General features: G+C 58.8%; 1 protein-coding gene across 1 annotated transcript; it reads right to left on the bottom strand.

Annotated features, from left to right (window-relative positions):
* Positions 1–1,468: 1,468 nt before the first annotated feature.
* Positions 1,469–14,749, bottom strand: LOC112543884 (ovomucoid-like). The gene is made up of 8 exons (XM_075900658.2): positions 14,615–14,749; positions 12,494–12,516; positions 11,689–11,804; positions 10,405–10,486; positions 5,331–5,511; positions 4,904–4,926; positions 2,981–3,096; positions 1,469–1,680 (listed from the first exon to the last, which is right to left on the bottom strand). Exons 1-8 carry the CDS (start codon positions 14,670–14,672, stop codon positions 1,635–1,637), a joined length of 645 nt encoding a protein of 214 aa, XP_075756773.2. The 5' UTR covers positions 14,673–14,749; the 3' UTR covers positions 1,469–1,634.

Below are 14,749 nucleotides of genomic sequence, written 5' to 3'. Positions count from 1 at the left end.
TTTGGGATCATGTGGCAGGGCCGGTGAGGGGGCTGGCGCAGAAGGGGAGAAAGGCAGCTCTGGAAAGCAGCAAGGGCCCTGGTGAATCCGGGCAGCTGAGACAGGGCGGCTCTAGATCAATTAAGGGCCAGCTGAGCTGACTTCAGGCTGCCCCGGGACCTCTTGAAAACCTTCCCTGTGGCGGAGGGCGGGGGAGAGTGGAAGGGAGCTGGGAGGGAGGTTGAGGTTCAACAGGGAAGGTTACGCTGGGCAGCGTTGCCAGAGAGGGAAAGTGACGGGCTCCAACAGGGAGTATTTAGGCTCCCTTCCCTGCAGTAACCAGGAGGAAGCCTCTGTCCCGATGGCCACGTTTGCCAAGGGACAGCCCCCACAAACGCTGACGGGGGCGAGCGAAACCTGCGCCGCGGTATCTAGGCTGCGGATTGCGGCGTGAGCCGGGGTCTGGGACCCAGGAGAGGGACCGATCCCGTCCCACGTACAAAACAGGGTTTAACACAGCCAGTGAGCCCGTGGGGCAGAAGGGGGCAGGCTGGCCCTATGGAACAGGGAAAGCAGAGCCTGTGAAAAGGAGCCAGGGTTTCTGGAGAGCACGAGCCCCCAGCCCCTTGGTGTAGCCAAAGTGGCTAATGGGAGGCGTAGCTGCAGCAATAGGGCAGTAAGGAGCAGGAGTCCGGAGGTGACTTTACCTCTGCGCTCAGCACTGATACTGGCTTAGGGGATCCAGTTGGGTGCCTGCAGGTTTAGACGTGGTTTAAACACAGGAGCAGGAGCAGAGAAGAGCCCCAGAGGTAACTTGAGTGCTGAGCAAATGCTTACACCGTTGGGAGATTGGCAGAGGTGGTTCTGGCTGGCTCAGAAGAAGAAGGCCGAGAGGTGACTCGATTTCAGTGTGAGGGGGAGAACGCAAACGGGCAGCCGGAACCACGGACAGCTGGGACCCACAGCCAGACAAATTCCAGTCGGAGATGAGGCAACATTTGGAATGAGTTTAACCCGCCACTGGTGCAAACTCCAGCTCTCCGTGTCTCCAGACCCCGTCGGGGTGACTTTTCGGATGCGCCGCGGCTGAGCCTGGTTCAAGGGGAACCGACGAGAGGTGACGCCTGCATTGTGCAGGACGTAGTGGTCTCACGCGCAATGAACTGCAGCTCTGTGCCGTGGGGCTTGCCACATTTCTCGGTTAACTGCACCCCTGCATCTCTGCTCCCTTCGTGGCCTATTCAGGGGCATCCCCATTAGCTCTCCAGCCCCCAACCCCACAGTTTAATGCACTTTCCCTGGGCTTTGCTCAGGATCTCATGGCTTGGTCCGTGAATAACACTAAGAGGCAGGGAACGTATCTGAGCTTTGCATGGTGATTGCCCGAGTAGGAAAGGGCCTGGCAGGCGGCTGCAGGGAGCCCCTGTCAGACCGTGGAGAGCAGAGCGCCTCCTTGGAAAGGGGGAAAAAACTCCACCGAGGCAACAGATTTCACGGAGTTTCCTTTATTGCGCAGGCAGGGGGATGGGCAGCGATGCTGCCGGGGGCCAGGCCATGGAGGCGGGACGGGAACGAGGCTCCGCGCGGGGCTCTGCTCGTGGGAGCGAACAGCACACGGGGCTCAGCTCCTGTCCGCGTTGGGTGCCCCTGAGGAGTCAGCATTCCCCACAGTATGCAAAGAAAAGGGTGCCGGGCTTTTTCCTGGAGGGAAAGAGACACAGAGTTCAGGGCTCTCACCGTATGGGCAAGGAGGGCAAACGTCTGTCAAGGCCTCGTTGTGTCAAATTAACCAGAGCTTATCGATGACAGGAAAAATGACACCGAGGAAGCTGAGCCAACCTCTGAGTGGTAAAGACGGATGGGTGCAGGCAGGGGCTTGGCTCACCCCACAGCTGTGTTTGGTATTGGATGAATGGGCGATTTATTGCTGTAGAATCATAACATTGTAGGACAGGGAGGGACCTTGAGGAGTCATCGGGTCCAGTCCCTGCCCTCATGGCAGGACCAAGCACCATCTAGACCATCCCTGACAGGTGTCTGTCCAACCTGCTCTTCGATATCTCCAGGGATGGAGATTCCACAATCCCCCCAGGAAATTTATCCCAGTGTTTGACCCCCTGACAGGTAGGAAGCTTTTCCCAATGTCCAACCTCAACCTCCCTTGCTGCAGTTTCAGCCCCATTGCTTCTTGTCCTATCCTCAGAGGCCCAGGAGAACCCAGGGAGCCCACAGGATCACCGTGCCCTGGGGCAATGTGTGTGTGTGTGTGGGGGGGGGGAGTGTGTGCGCTCCTGGAAGCGGTGGGTCTACAAGTGGAAGGGGCGGGGCAGCCAGCCCCCAGAGCTGCCCGGACAGCCTGGTGGCCCCCCATTCAGAGCTCAGTGGGGGCAGGGCAAAAGGGCCGTTACCCCAGGGCCTGGCAATTCTACGGGCGCTGGAGTGCTCTGCCCTCAGTGATTCTAAAGGCCACGGGCTCCAGCGGCTGCTGCCCCCATAGCCGCAGTGGCTGTGAGCCCTGGGCCCCTTAGAATTGCCGGCCCCGGGGTCCCTCCCCACTCCACCTTGGTCCAGGAGAACACGTCACCTCCCCTTTGTGTAACTGAGAGCTGCTGTCCTGCCCCTTCTCAGGCTTCTGCTCCCCACAAACCCGCCTGTCGATCGTCCCGCACAGGACGTGCTTCCCAGACCTTCCAGCGCTTGTGTGGCTCTTCTCCGGACCCTCCCCAGTTTCTCCACCACTTTCTTGAAATGTGGGGCCCAGACCTGGACTCAGCCCTCCAGCTGAGACCTCATCAGAGCACGAGCTGACGCCTCGCGCCTGGCTCACAACGCTCCGGTTCCTGCAGCCCGGAAAGATGCTTGTTTTATTTGCGCTAGCTCCCTTTCTGCAGTGCTCCTCCCTAGCCCGTCGCTTCCCACTCTCTCCGGGTCACGCTGGCTGTTTCTCCCGAGGTGGAGCACTTTGCCCTTGTCCTGACTGACCCGCCTCCTATTTACTTACAAGGCTTCTGCACAAAAGGCACATTTGTTGCCGTATGTGTTGCCATCACTGCCACACACCGGGCGATACTCCAGGGTGCAGGCAGTTGGGGGACTGTGGAACTCACTGCAGAAATCCTACAATGAAAATGAACGTGTCAGGGTTCTTGCCTGTATTGCAGTAATGGCTGATCAGTGCCAGGGTTCTGGGTGCACAGAGGAAGGGACAGTCCCTATCCACAGAGCTCCCCCACCCTTACCCCGTCCCTCCTCTCTTTCTGCTGTGGTTCTGGCGAGCTGACATCCCAGTTCCCCCCTCGCTGCCTGGAGGGGGGCTGAGCCGATGCCCTGGTCTCTGAGACTCTTCCAAACCCGCCACACACAGGCTACGTCTACACTAGCGCCTTCTTGCGTGAAAATGGCCATTTTTTGCGCAAAACCATGCTGCCTGTCTACACTGGCCGCGCGTTCTCGCACAAGTAAACTGACGTTCTATTGTACAAAATCAGGGCTTCTTGCGCAAGAACTCTAACGCTCCCTCTCAGGAAAAAGCCCTTTCGCGCAAGAGCTCTTCCACAAGAGGCCAGTGTAGACAGGCAACATGAATTTCTTGCGCAAGAAAGCCCGGTGGTTAAAATGGCCATCGGAGCTTTCTTGCGCAAGAGAGAGTCCACACTGGCACGGATGCTCTTGCGCAAAAGCACACGCCAGTGCAGACGCGCTCTTGTGGGAGAGTTTTTGCACAAGGACTCTTCCGCAAAAGAGTTTTTGCGTGAGAACGCGCCAGTGTAGACACAGCCATGGAGTGGGAGCAAAGCGGCGGCAGATGCTCAAATATAAAAACCCGACCCCTCTGCCTTCCATCTCTGAGTCGCTCCCTGTGCCTCTCATGGTCCCATCCCGGACAGTGGCCAGTACGACCCCAGATGGAGTCCGGTGCTCGGACCACATGGAGTCTCAGCTCCAGAGAGTCTCTCTCCCCTCACCAGGAGAAGTTTGTTTCTTCCTTGGCTTGTGAATTCCCACATGTTTCTAACCCAGACCTCCTGGTCTCCATTGTGCAACACACCAGGGACTGGGGAAAGTAACAGTTAATTCACAGAGATGCATGCACTATGATGGGGACTAATTTGGCTACCACTACTCAAGAGAGAGATCGTGGAGTCACCGTGGAGAGTTCTCTGAAAACATCCACCCAGTGCGCAGCGGCCGTCAGAAAAGCAAACAGAATGTTAGGAATCGTTAGACAAGGGATAGAGAATAAAACAGAGAACATCTTATTGCCTCTTGATAAAACCACGCTACGCCCACATCTTGAATACTGCATACAGGTGGGGTCACCTCATCTCAAAAGATAAATCGGCATAGGAAAACGGTCAGAAAAGGGCAACAAAAATGTTGCAGGGTTTGGAATGGGTCCCATATGAAGATTAAAAAGACTGGGACTTTTCATCTTAGAAAAGAGGAGACTAAGGGGTAGGATAGAGGTCTATACAATCATGGCTGGTGTGGAAAAAGTGAACAAGGAAAAGTTATTTACTTATTCCCACACTATAAGAACTAGGGGTCACCCAATGACATAAATAGGCAGCAGGTTTAAAACAAACCGAAGGAAGTGTTTCTTCCCACAGCGCAGTCAACTTGTGGAACTCCTTGCCAGAGGATGCGGTGAAGGCTAGAACTTTAACAGGGTTCAAAAAAGAGCTAGATAGCTTCATGGAGGATAGACCCATCAATGCTATTAGCCAGGATGGGTGGGGATGGAGCCCCTCGCCTCTGTTTCTCTGGAGGTGGGTGACAGGGGAGGGGTCACGTGAGGATTCCCTGTTCTATTCCCTCCCTGTGGGGCACCTGGCATTGGGCACTGTGGGCAGACAGGACACTGGGCTATATGGACCGTTGGTCTGACCCCGTCTGGCCGTTCTTATGAGAGAGTTAGACTCACCTGAGGGTGTTGGTAGCCAGCATCTGGAAGAAAACAGACACGAACGACACAAGAAAGGGCAATGTCAGAGGGGAATCGGCTACACCAGTGATCTCTGACACTGGATGCAGCAAATGGGCTGCAGGAAGGTTCCTGCCCCCCCCATCCCATTGCTGTGACAGACCCACGGAGAGGAACGCGCCTGGGGTCACCCCTGCAATCCCAGCCCCCGGCCGGCAGTGAGCTGCTCCCCAGGCGTCTGCAGCTCCCCGACCGGCGTCTGCGTAAAGGCCCCTCGTGGCCCCTCACTCGCATCTTTCCCCGGGACACTGCCTTTGCAGCGAGCCCCTTCCCCTGCCGCGTCCTGGCCCCCAAGCGCCCGGAGCTGGTGCTGAGCTGGCTTCTCACAGCCCAGCCCCGCCAGACGACAGGCCCCGGCCCCACTCACCCAGACAGCTGGGCAGGAGTCCCAGGGCGAGGAGCACGGCGAGAGCGGCTGTCTTCATGGCGGCCGTGGTCCGTGGCTCTGTTACTCGGCCGGTGCCGTGGCAGGGCAGACCCTGTATATATAGGCTGGACGCTGGGCTCTGCACCCGAGTTAGGAAATTCCTGTGAAACTGCCGCTGGTCCTAGAAACCATCCCAGCCAATGGCCATTCCCTGCTGTCTGGTTGGGCCCCTACGTCAGATGCCCCTTTGGCTGAACGCGGGCCAGAGGAGGACGGCGTGTGCCACCTGACAGGCAGCCAAGCCTCTCGTCACGCACGAGCACGGGGGTTTGCTTGAGGAGCAGCCGTTCCCCCGCCCGCACCGAGACAATCGCACCTCACTGGAGGCGCGTAGCTCGGACAAGAATGTGGCGGCTTCAGATGCCTCCGGGGACAGCAACAAAGCGTAGCCAGGGAAGGTTAAACTGCCCTGACATACACGGGCACGATCTGCGTCAGCCTTTGTCTCGCTTGCAGTGCCACCGCACACATTCTCCACAGCCAGCCAGGTGTGTCCAGGGCTCTGTTGGTCTCGGACAGCCGCCACCTTGCATTCCCGGCACGCTCCTCTTTGCTGTCCCCACCAGAAACCGGCACATGGCGGGGTCTGTGCCCGGTGCCTCATGGTCGCCAGACACTTTACCGCCAAGCACAGGCCCGGTGGCTAACAGCGGTGTGGAAATCCCCTCTCGGCCGGGAGCGAGGGGATGTGGCCGGGGCGCAGTGTGCCACCAGCAGGGCCATGTCCCGGTGTTCACGGACAAAGGAACAGCTCCCCCAGGGCAGCCCCACACGAAGGCAGGGGACGGGTCTGCTGGGATCCGGAGGCCCTGGGCAGGCAGTGGCTGTGCTGCACAGGGGCAAGAGGGCAGCACGGAGCCCAGGCAGAGGGGCCCTTTGCCCCTTGTGCACCCGGAGATCAGGGCTGAGCTGAGCTTCCAGGTCGCTGCAGTGGGGCTCAGGAGGGGGGTCATTGGGGCGCTGGCGCTGGGGGGCTCCACACGGCCCAGTGCTGCTGGGGGCAAGGGAGGGGTGTTCTCTGCTCCCATGTGCAGGAGCCGCTGGAGAGCGGGTCACTGGGTGGGTGCCCTGGCCCTGCCTCTGGGCTGGGGGTTCCCTTCTCCCCTACACCCCGGGCAAAGCTCTCGAACTCTGGTTTGCTCTGGCCCAGGTCTTACTCCCCAGAAAACGCTGCTATGGAGCCGCTGACCCATCCCTGGGCCCACGACAGGCCCGTTCAGAGTCTGGCTGCTACAGAGCTTCAGTGTCCCTGCAGCGCGGTGCCATCGGCAGAGGGGAGCAGGCGCTGGGCGGAACTGGTGGCCACGCCAGCGCCAGAGCACAGAGCAGCCAACTCCACGCTGCGCGGTTCACGAGTCCGGCCCTAACAATGACCGTGTCGGGAACAGGCTAACGGCCAGGGGGCACTGTTGATTTGCCCACTGGTACGGTTGCCAGATGGTTAAAACAAAAATACCGACTACCCCTACCCCCCAAAAAAACACTGGGAAAAAATTCTGTTGAAGGGGGAAAAAAGAGGTGAGACCAAAAATAAGACTCCGCGGACTTATTAAGCCAAAACAAATTTTTAAAAAGAAAACAGCATTAAAACAGCATGTCCCCTTTAAGTGCAGGGATAGAAACAGGCTGCGGTTGAGCACTAAGACCAGGGGAAGCATTGTTTCTTCTAGCCCTTTTCACCAGCAGCCATTTTGTGCCAGGAAACTTGAGGAACCAGGGAAGCATGGGGGCTGAGGTCGAGGGGGTAGGAGTATAGGGGGAAGGCCGGGCGCTGAGTGTTCGTAGGGTTGCCAAGTGCCCAGCATCTTTGCCTCCTGGCCGAGGGAAAATGCAGAAAATACTGGACATTGTAGGACATTTTAGGTGTCCAGGATTCTCTGAATGGTTTTACCGGACAGGAGCTGAAAATACCGGGTTGTCTGGGTGAATACCCAACACCTGGCAACTGGTGCGTGATCCCTTAGGGGTCACCTTTCCCGGCTGGTCTGCAATCCCAAGGTCTCGAGACAGCCTTTAGGAAGCAAAGCCGAGAGTCCCCCATAACCCCGGGGCCCTGGAGCTGGGGCGTTCAGAGCAGGGAACAGCATGCAGCTCATTGGGGGAGCTCGGGGCACAGCAGGCTGTGTGTGGGTGCAAGGCCGAGGCCTACAGAGCAGGCAGCCAGAGCGCTGGGGCTGGCAGGCCTGAGGGAGACGCTGGGGGGCAGCCAGTGGCTGGCAAAGGAGAGGCCGTGGGAAGGGACAGAAGGCCTGCACCCTGGCTGAGGGAGCTGCAGACCCGTGTAGGAAAGTCTCTGAGTGGGGGTGTCCCTAGCGCCAGGCCTGAGGAGCCCCCCACATCATGCTGCACTGGTCCCCCCTCGGGGCGGGCGGGAGCTGAGGGGTTAGCAGCACCGTGTGTGTTCCTGTGAGCCGTGGTACCCAGGTGCCCACAGAGATGCTCCATGTAGCCAAGTGGGTGCATGTTCTTGGGAAGCCTGAGACCCCACAAGTGCGTGGAGCGCAGACGGCCGGACACCGAGGAGCTGGGCTACCACCCGAGGTCCAGCGGGAAGGCCGTGTGACCACCGGGGTGGGTCGACCTGCACTGCAGCTGACGGTGTGACCTCGACCCAGGTGGCCGAGAGGGTCCCACCCCACAGCCCTGCTGGGCATGCGCCCTCGGAAAATTGGCTATAAAAGGCTCGGCAGCAGCTCACCCAGGGCTGGCTGCAGGAGCGGGAGGAGGTGCTGAGGGAGCTCCAGGGGGGAAGCATGGCCAGACCAGGCAGCGGCCCCCAGGCCGGGTGGTGCTCCCAGAGGCACTGCAGACTGACAGTGAGCCACGGGGAAGAGGTCAGCCGGGTACCGGGGGGAATAGCCCAGGGCTGGGAATTGCACCCCGAGCGCTCAGCGTGGCGGCAGGAATCCCGGCTGAGCGAGCCGTGGACCATGCCGCTGCCCGCAGGACTCTAGGCTGCGACCCGGTGGAGGTGGGGGCCTGGGACACGCTCCCCCTTCATACACACCCCCGCCTGGGGGAGCGTTACCAAGGCTGCAGGGCTGCGGTACCCTGACTACAGGGGCTTCTCCATGCGCTACGGCCGCGGGGCGTTTTCCCCTGACGAGGGGCTTGTGCCCGTGGACTGAGGCCACTAGGCCGTAACACCCTCAACACAGGGGTGGACTTTCTGATCCAGGCCACGGGGGCAATAGCGCCCTGCGGAAAGGGGCGTTAATACTGACGGAGGCCGTTGGGCCGGGCTGTAAATGGACGCGGGGATTGGGAGGCCGAGCCGAGGAGCCTCCAAGCCTCGACAGGTGGGTGCAGGCTCCGAGGCGGCGGGTGCAGGGCACGCTCCGGGGAGCTGCATGCGGATTCTCGGAGAGGAAAGGAGATGGGAGGAGGAGCAGGGGGCATAATAACGAGAGGGACCCTGACCAGCAGGTTCCTGGTGCTGCACTTTCTATCCCCTGGCCAGGCCGCACGGTCCCTGAGCTAAGAGCTGGTGTGACACGGCAGCGGAAGGGGGAATGGAGCCAGGGAAAGAATCCAGCGGCGTGGTTGTGGTGAGGCTGAGCGCCCGTGAAACGCAGGAGCCAGAGAGGTGCCGGGCTAGAGGTTGGTGCAAAATCTTTGGACAAAACGGTTTCCCATGAGAAAATGCCGTTTTGTGTAAATCAACATTTCCCACAAGCTTGTGGCGATTTGGACACACTTTCGGTTTTGAGAAAAATACATTGGGAGGGTCTGGAGGGCGCCGGAATGATCCGCTCCGAGCGGTCACGGGCACTGTAGGAACCCCTGGGTCGGGATGTGGGGACTGACCCTTTCTGGGGGTGGCTGTGCGAGCCGGGTCGGACTGGATTCTCCCCTGGCAGCTGGCCGGATGGGAAAGATTTCGGGATCAAACTCCAGTGCCATGTCCAGCAGCTCCAGCGCGCGACTGAAAGTGCTCGGCTTGGGCCGGTGCCGGGTTACGAATCACGCGAGAACTGACGGGAGGGGTGGTGAAATGTGGGGCCGAATGTTGCTATTCTGTATGAATAAAGGGGAGCAGAACGGCTCCCCCGGAACTGAATGAGGGGTCACCCTCAGCTGACAGGGCCTTGTTAAGCCAGGGGCTCCAAGGCCAGAGTCCTGCGGCAGTGCGAGAGGTGGGGGACGGGTGTCCCGGCCAGGGGGTGCGGACTCTCACCAGGGTCCCTGGTACGGTTTAACCCCTTCCTCCTCGCTGGTCACAGAAAGAGCAAAGGAAGCTCCGTGAAGAGCCTCTTTTGCGATGTGAACGTGCTCCAAGGAGCGCTGCCACTGAAATGCTTCTGCCCCGGCCGCGAGGAGCTCAGTCAGGAAGGGTCACAGCAGAGGCCGCAAGCCGCCAGCTGCCCAATGATTGGCTGGCGAGGCAGCAAGGAGAGTGGGAGAAGTGGCTGGTGAGGCGGCCGTGGGGGGGCAGCAAGGGGGCAGCTCACAGCACGGCTCAGCATGGCCACACGGAGACCGAGGAAGGGGAAGGCGAAGCCCTTTACACCTCCCATCCTCCCAAGCATCCCCGTGACCCGAGTTTGGAGGGTTGGTCCTTTGGCCTCCCATCCCTTGATGGTGTCACAGGCAAACGCCTTTTCCCTGGGGCGATGCTCATGGTCTCGTTCGGGCCATTGAGCACACTCAGAGCAGGAAGGAGTCAGACACGGGAACGTATCTGGGGTTGCAGGGAGGTTTCTCTTGTAGGAAACGCCCTGGCAGGAGGCGATCTACTGATTGCCAGTCTGTGGCTTACTTAATGCACGTGACTGGTCGTTGCATTTTGGGTTCCCTTTGAGACCGGTCAGTAAACTTGGCAGAGCCTGTGAGAGACCCTGGAGAGCAGAGTCCCTGCTAGGAGAGCGGAAAAACCAGCGAGGCAACGGATTGTGCGGAGTTTCCTTTATTGCGCGGGCAGGGGGATGGGCAGCGACGCTACCGGGGGCCAGGCCGTGGAGGTGGGATGAGAAGCGGCTCCGTGCAGGGTTCTGGGCGTGGCAGCGAGCATCTAAAGTTCAGTTCTGGCTACGACCGCATCATCATATGGGTAACATTCGCCATAATATGCAAAGGCAACATACTCTGGGTCTGTCCTAGGGAAAGAGAGAGAGGCAGAGAACTCAGGGCTGCAGCAAAGCTTCTCCCAAGCCCCCGAAGTATCAACTAACCCGAGCCCTTTTGCTGAGGGCAAACCAGAGAGCGAGAGTGTTGACCCGGCCGGTAGGCGCCGTGAGGCGCTGGGGCTTCCATGGGCCCCAGAGGAGAGGAACTGACCCTGGTGCCTCTGGGTGGGTGGAGCCAGGGCAGCTTTGCCCCTCCCACCAGAAGCCTGTCACCAGACCAGGAAGTATAAAGGGCGGCGCCTCCCACTCCGCTGGTGCTGAGAGGCGGTGGAGGCGGGTGGATGGGGCTCGCTCCCTGCGGCTGAGCCCGGGGACGCCCTGCCCACCGGGGCACCGGCTGCTGTGGCAGACCCGCCAGCACTGCAGTGGGCCAGCTACCCAGAGGAGGCCGATGCTGCCCTGCTCCCCCAGATACGCCCCAAGGGCAGGGCAGTCAGTGGCCTGGGGACATTGGAGCCCAGTCTGGCTGCAGGCAGCTGGCGGGTGGGTTTCCCGCGGACCGAGTGGAGGAACACGCTGCCACGCCCCGTTAGAGCCCTGGGCTGGGGTCTGTGGGGCAAGGTGGGCCCCATCCCCAGAGTGACCTGGGCTCGGGGTCGTCAGCTGGAGCCAGGACGCCCGACCCCTGGCGTTTCCCCTGGCGCGGCTGCAAGAGCCTAGAGATACCTGAGGGCTGGGTTTGCCCTGGGCTGGTGACAAGGGCCCGGCTGAGTGACTCTTGCGAGTGCCCTGCCTCAGGCTCCGCTCTCAGTGTTACTGGGCTTCTGGCAGCTCCCCCGCCGCACCACGGGACTGGACTGACTCCCGGGTTAGCTGTCTCTGTCCTGGGCGGTGGAGCTGCGTGACCGTGGACTCCGCTCTGCCCTTGCCTGAGGGCTTGGCGCTACCTCGTCCCTGGCTTGGCGCAGACCGCTGCCTGCAGGCTCAGGGACCGTAGCTGGCAGGCAGCCTGGCTTCTTGGCCTGGCCGGGGTCTCCCACCTCCGCTAATTCCCCCCGGCACTGGGTGGAGGCCCAGGCGTAAGAGGGAGGCGGCTTGGCGTCCCGGGGAGGCAGAAGGAGAGGGGCGGGTGCCAGGCCACGACAGCGAGATGCAGACGGGCAGGGAGGGGCGTGTTTGCATCGCAATTCTGGTCTCGCTCTTCTGAGCAGGCTGCTCGTTCCATGACTTACAAGTAGGCAGCGCAAAATTCGCATTCGTTGCCGTACGTGGTGCCATCGGTTGCACAGATAGGGCTGTACACAGGAGAGCAGTATTCTGGAGGGTAGTCGTACATACTGCACATATCCTACAGAGAACAGCAGTATGGCTATTAATGGAACTGTCTGCGTTTCTGCGGTGCTCCCCTCCACCTCCCACGGGCTGGGCGATCTCTGAACGCAGGGCAAGGGACAGTCCCGCCCCGGGGGCTCGCGGAGTCCATCCCTGTCCCCTGTCTCTGCTGATCTTGGGACTGACTGCCCCGGGCCCCTCTCGCTGCCAGGCAGAGCTGAGCCCGTCTCCCTGGTCAAGAGACACTTCCGAGATCACACGCTGTGTGCAAAGGGGCATCTCCTGTCGGGGGATGCTCAGACAGAAAACCCTTCCGGCTCTGTGGGACCGTCCCCTCCCCTGTTGTGTCTCTGAGTTGCTCCCTGCTCTTCCCACAGGCCCATCCCCCCCTGCCCGGGGCAACAGCGCCTGGGATCCGCCCCTCGGGCCACGTGGCTCGTGTCTCCCCTGCCGTCAGACACCCCTGGCTAGCTCAGGTCAGCTGACTTGGGCTTGGGCTGCACAATTGCTCTGATGGCCTTTATTCTCGGGCTGGATTCTGAGCTGCAAGGAGGGGAGGGTCCCAGAGCCCCAGTGTCTGCACACGCTGCCCTGCCTTGAAGCCTGAGTCCTCCCAGGTTTCTAACCCAGGCTCGTGGTCCCTGGCTGCCACAAATGTCAGATTGGGGAAGGCGAATGTTCACAAACAGGGAGAGATCGACTTACCTCCTCGATCTGGCCAGCAGCATCTGGAACAAAATGCAAACAGACACAGTGAAGGGACGCGTCGGAGGGAAGGGCAGTTAAACATGCTGGTCCCTGTGGAGCCCTGGTAGGACATGCATGCCTATTCCCCACCAGCACAGGAAGTACCAGCAGGGCATCCCTCCTGCTCACACATCCCAGAATGCTGTTTGCTTCTGCTGCCGCAGCGCGATCCCACTGAGTCATAATCAGCTTGTGGTCCCAGATCCCTTTGCACAGCACTCCCTCCTAGACAGTCGTTTCCCACTTTGTGTGCACGCTACCGATTGTTCCTTCCTAGGAGCATTTTGCATTTGTCCTTATTGAATTTCAGTCTCCTTACGGCCAACCATTCCTTCATCCAGTCCAGCCCCTTTTGAACTATAACTCTACCCTCCAAAGCATGTGGAACCCCTCCCAGCGTGGTATCACCTGTAGACTTCACAAGCGTCCTCTCTATGCCAGTGTCTAGAAGTTGATGAAGAAATTCAACCGAACCCAGACCCATTCCATGTGGGACCCCTCTCCATACTCCTCCTCCACCACCCGCCGCCTTTCCTGTGAGCCACTAATAATTTCTCTCTGGGAACAGTTTTCCAACCCGGTATGCATCCCCTTTTGTAGCTCCATTTAAGGCCTGTCTTTTCTTACTTTGCTTATGAGAAGATTATATGAGACAAACGCCTGACTACCCTGTACCTTTTTCCCAGCTCAAAGGGGCATGTTACGCTGTCAAGGAAAGTTATCAGGCGAGATTGGCCTGCTTTGTTCATGAGCAGTCCAGTCCGACTGTCACGTATCACCTTGTCAACTGGTTTGTAAATTGATTGCTTAATATTTTGCCGTCTCATTCTGGATATGGATCAGCTGGCTAGTCTGTAATTTCCCAGTTGTCTTAAGCAACCCATCGTAAAACAACACCGAGAGGTTGGTCTCAACTGTTGGCTTTTGAAACACAGGTCCCTGCCATTTGAGGGGAAGAACTTTTCCGTGAGCTGCCAGCTGTAGTAATATCCCCTGATGTCCTTCCACAGCTACATCCAGGCCACCACAGCCGCAAAATGGCCACTGACATCAGCGGAAGCAGGATTAGACCCGAAGAAAAATGGCTTGTGACTGTCCCTAAAACAGCCTGTTACAGGATAGGCCATTTCATGCACAGACGCTTTTCCGCCACTTGGTTGTCCTGCTCTGCACTGGATCTGATCGGTGACTATAGTTCTGGTGTCTTTCTTCCCTCGTCTCTCTAAGTGTGAGGAGTTTCCTGATTTTGCGCATTATAGGGACGCTTTTGAAAACCATGTGATCTAGGACTTCCACAGTCAGTCTGCAAAGAGCCAGTCTAAAGCAAGTGGGGTTGACTTGTCCTCGTCATCACAGGGAGCAGCCTGCTTTGTGTGTCTGGGTTTGGAGTCCTTGCATGTTATGGTTCTAGATTCTAAGCAATAAAGCCATGACATTGCAGACCTCAAGGAGATACATTGGCATTTTCACGGAGTGTCTGTTTGGATGAACATAACACTGCACGCTTGCCCTCGTACGCCCGACAGCTTGCTTGGGCCATTCATTGACACTGTTGAATAACTCCAGAACTCTAAAGACTGTGTCTCGGCACCTGTTTTGAAGGATCCAGGACCTCCCTGACAGTCCTAATAACCTAGCCAGCTGTCTCCTATGTTCCGTCTTTATTTGAGTGGGTCTTTATAATTAATAGCAAAGAATTTCATCAAGAATCATAGGGCTGGAAGAGACCTCGAGAGGTCATCTAGTCCAGTCTCCTGCACTCATGGCAGGACCAAGCACCGTCTACATCACCCCGACCAGTGTAATTTAACTGGCTTCTAAAAATGTCCTATGAAGGAGATTCCAAAAAACCTTGGCAATTTCCTCCAGTGTTTAACCTCCCTGACCGGGCTCATGGAACTAGCATGCTGCTTGTTGTGAGGATGGTGCAGGGGTATCTCAGACGTACCTCGGCTGCTACTGGAATGGGCCACAGTGCAGGGCTGTGTACCCAAGTCCGGACCAGAGCAAGGTCGACCCCGTCCTACCAACAGAGGGTTTGGAACGGAGCTCAGTAGATGTTGCAGAAAAGTGACTCACCCAAGTAGAGGCAGGAAAAGGCCAGAGAGAAGAGCAGAACGGCTCCTGAGATCTTCATGGCGAGGCGGCTGTCTGGTCTGCACTGGGCTCTCGGTGCTCTGCTCCCTCGGTAAACCCCACAGACGGAGCCCCGCG

This window comes from Pelodiscus sinensis, chromosome 16, assembly GCF_052426305.1.
Source record: "Pelodiscus sinensis isolate ZL-2025 chromosome 16, ASM5242630v1, whole genome shotgun sequence".
NCBI lineage: Eukaryota > Metazoa > Chordata > Testudines > Trionychidae > Pelodiscus > Pelodiscus sinensis.
Note: the sequence above shows the minus strand (reverse complement) of the source record. Positions and strands in the feature narration are given on the sequence as shown.

Excerpts from the sequence above, each read along its gene's own strand:
- LOC112543884 (XM_075900658.2), bottom strand. The coding sequence starts at position 14,672 with ATGAAGATCTCAGGAGCCGTTCTGCTCTTCTCTCTGGCCTTTTCCTGC. Across the intron at positions 10,487-11,688 it reads GAATTTTGCGCTGCCTACTT|GACAGACCCAGAGTATGTTG; the intron begins GTAAGTCATGGA and ends CTCTTTCCCTAG. Across the intron at positions 5,512-10,404 it reads TCGTAGCCAGAACTGAACTT|GACCAGCGGCAGTTTCACAG; the intron begins TAGATGCTCGCT and ends GATGGTTTCTAG.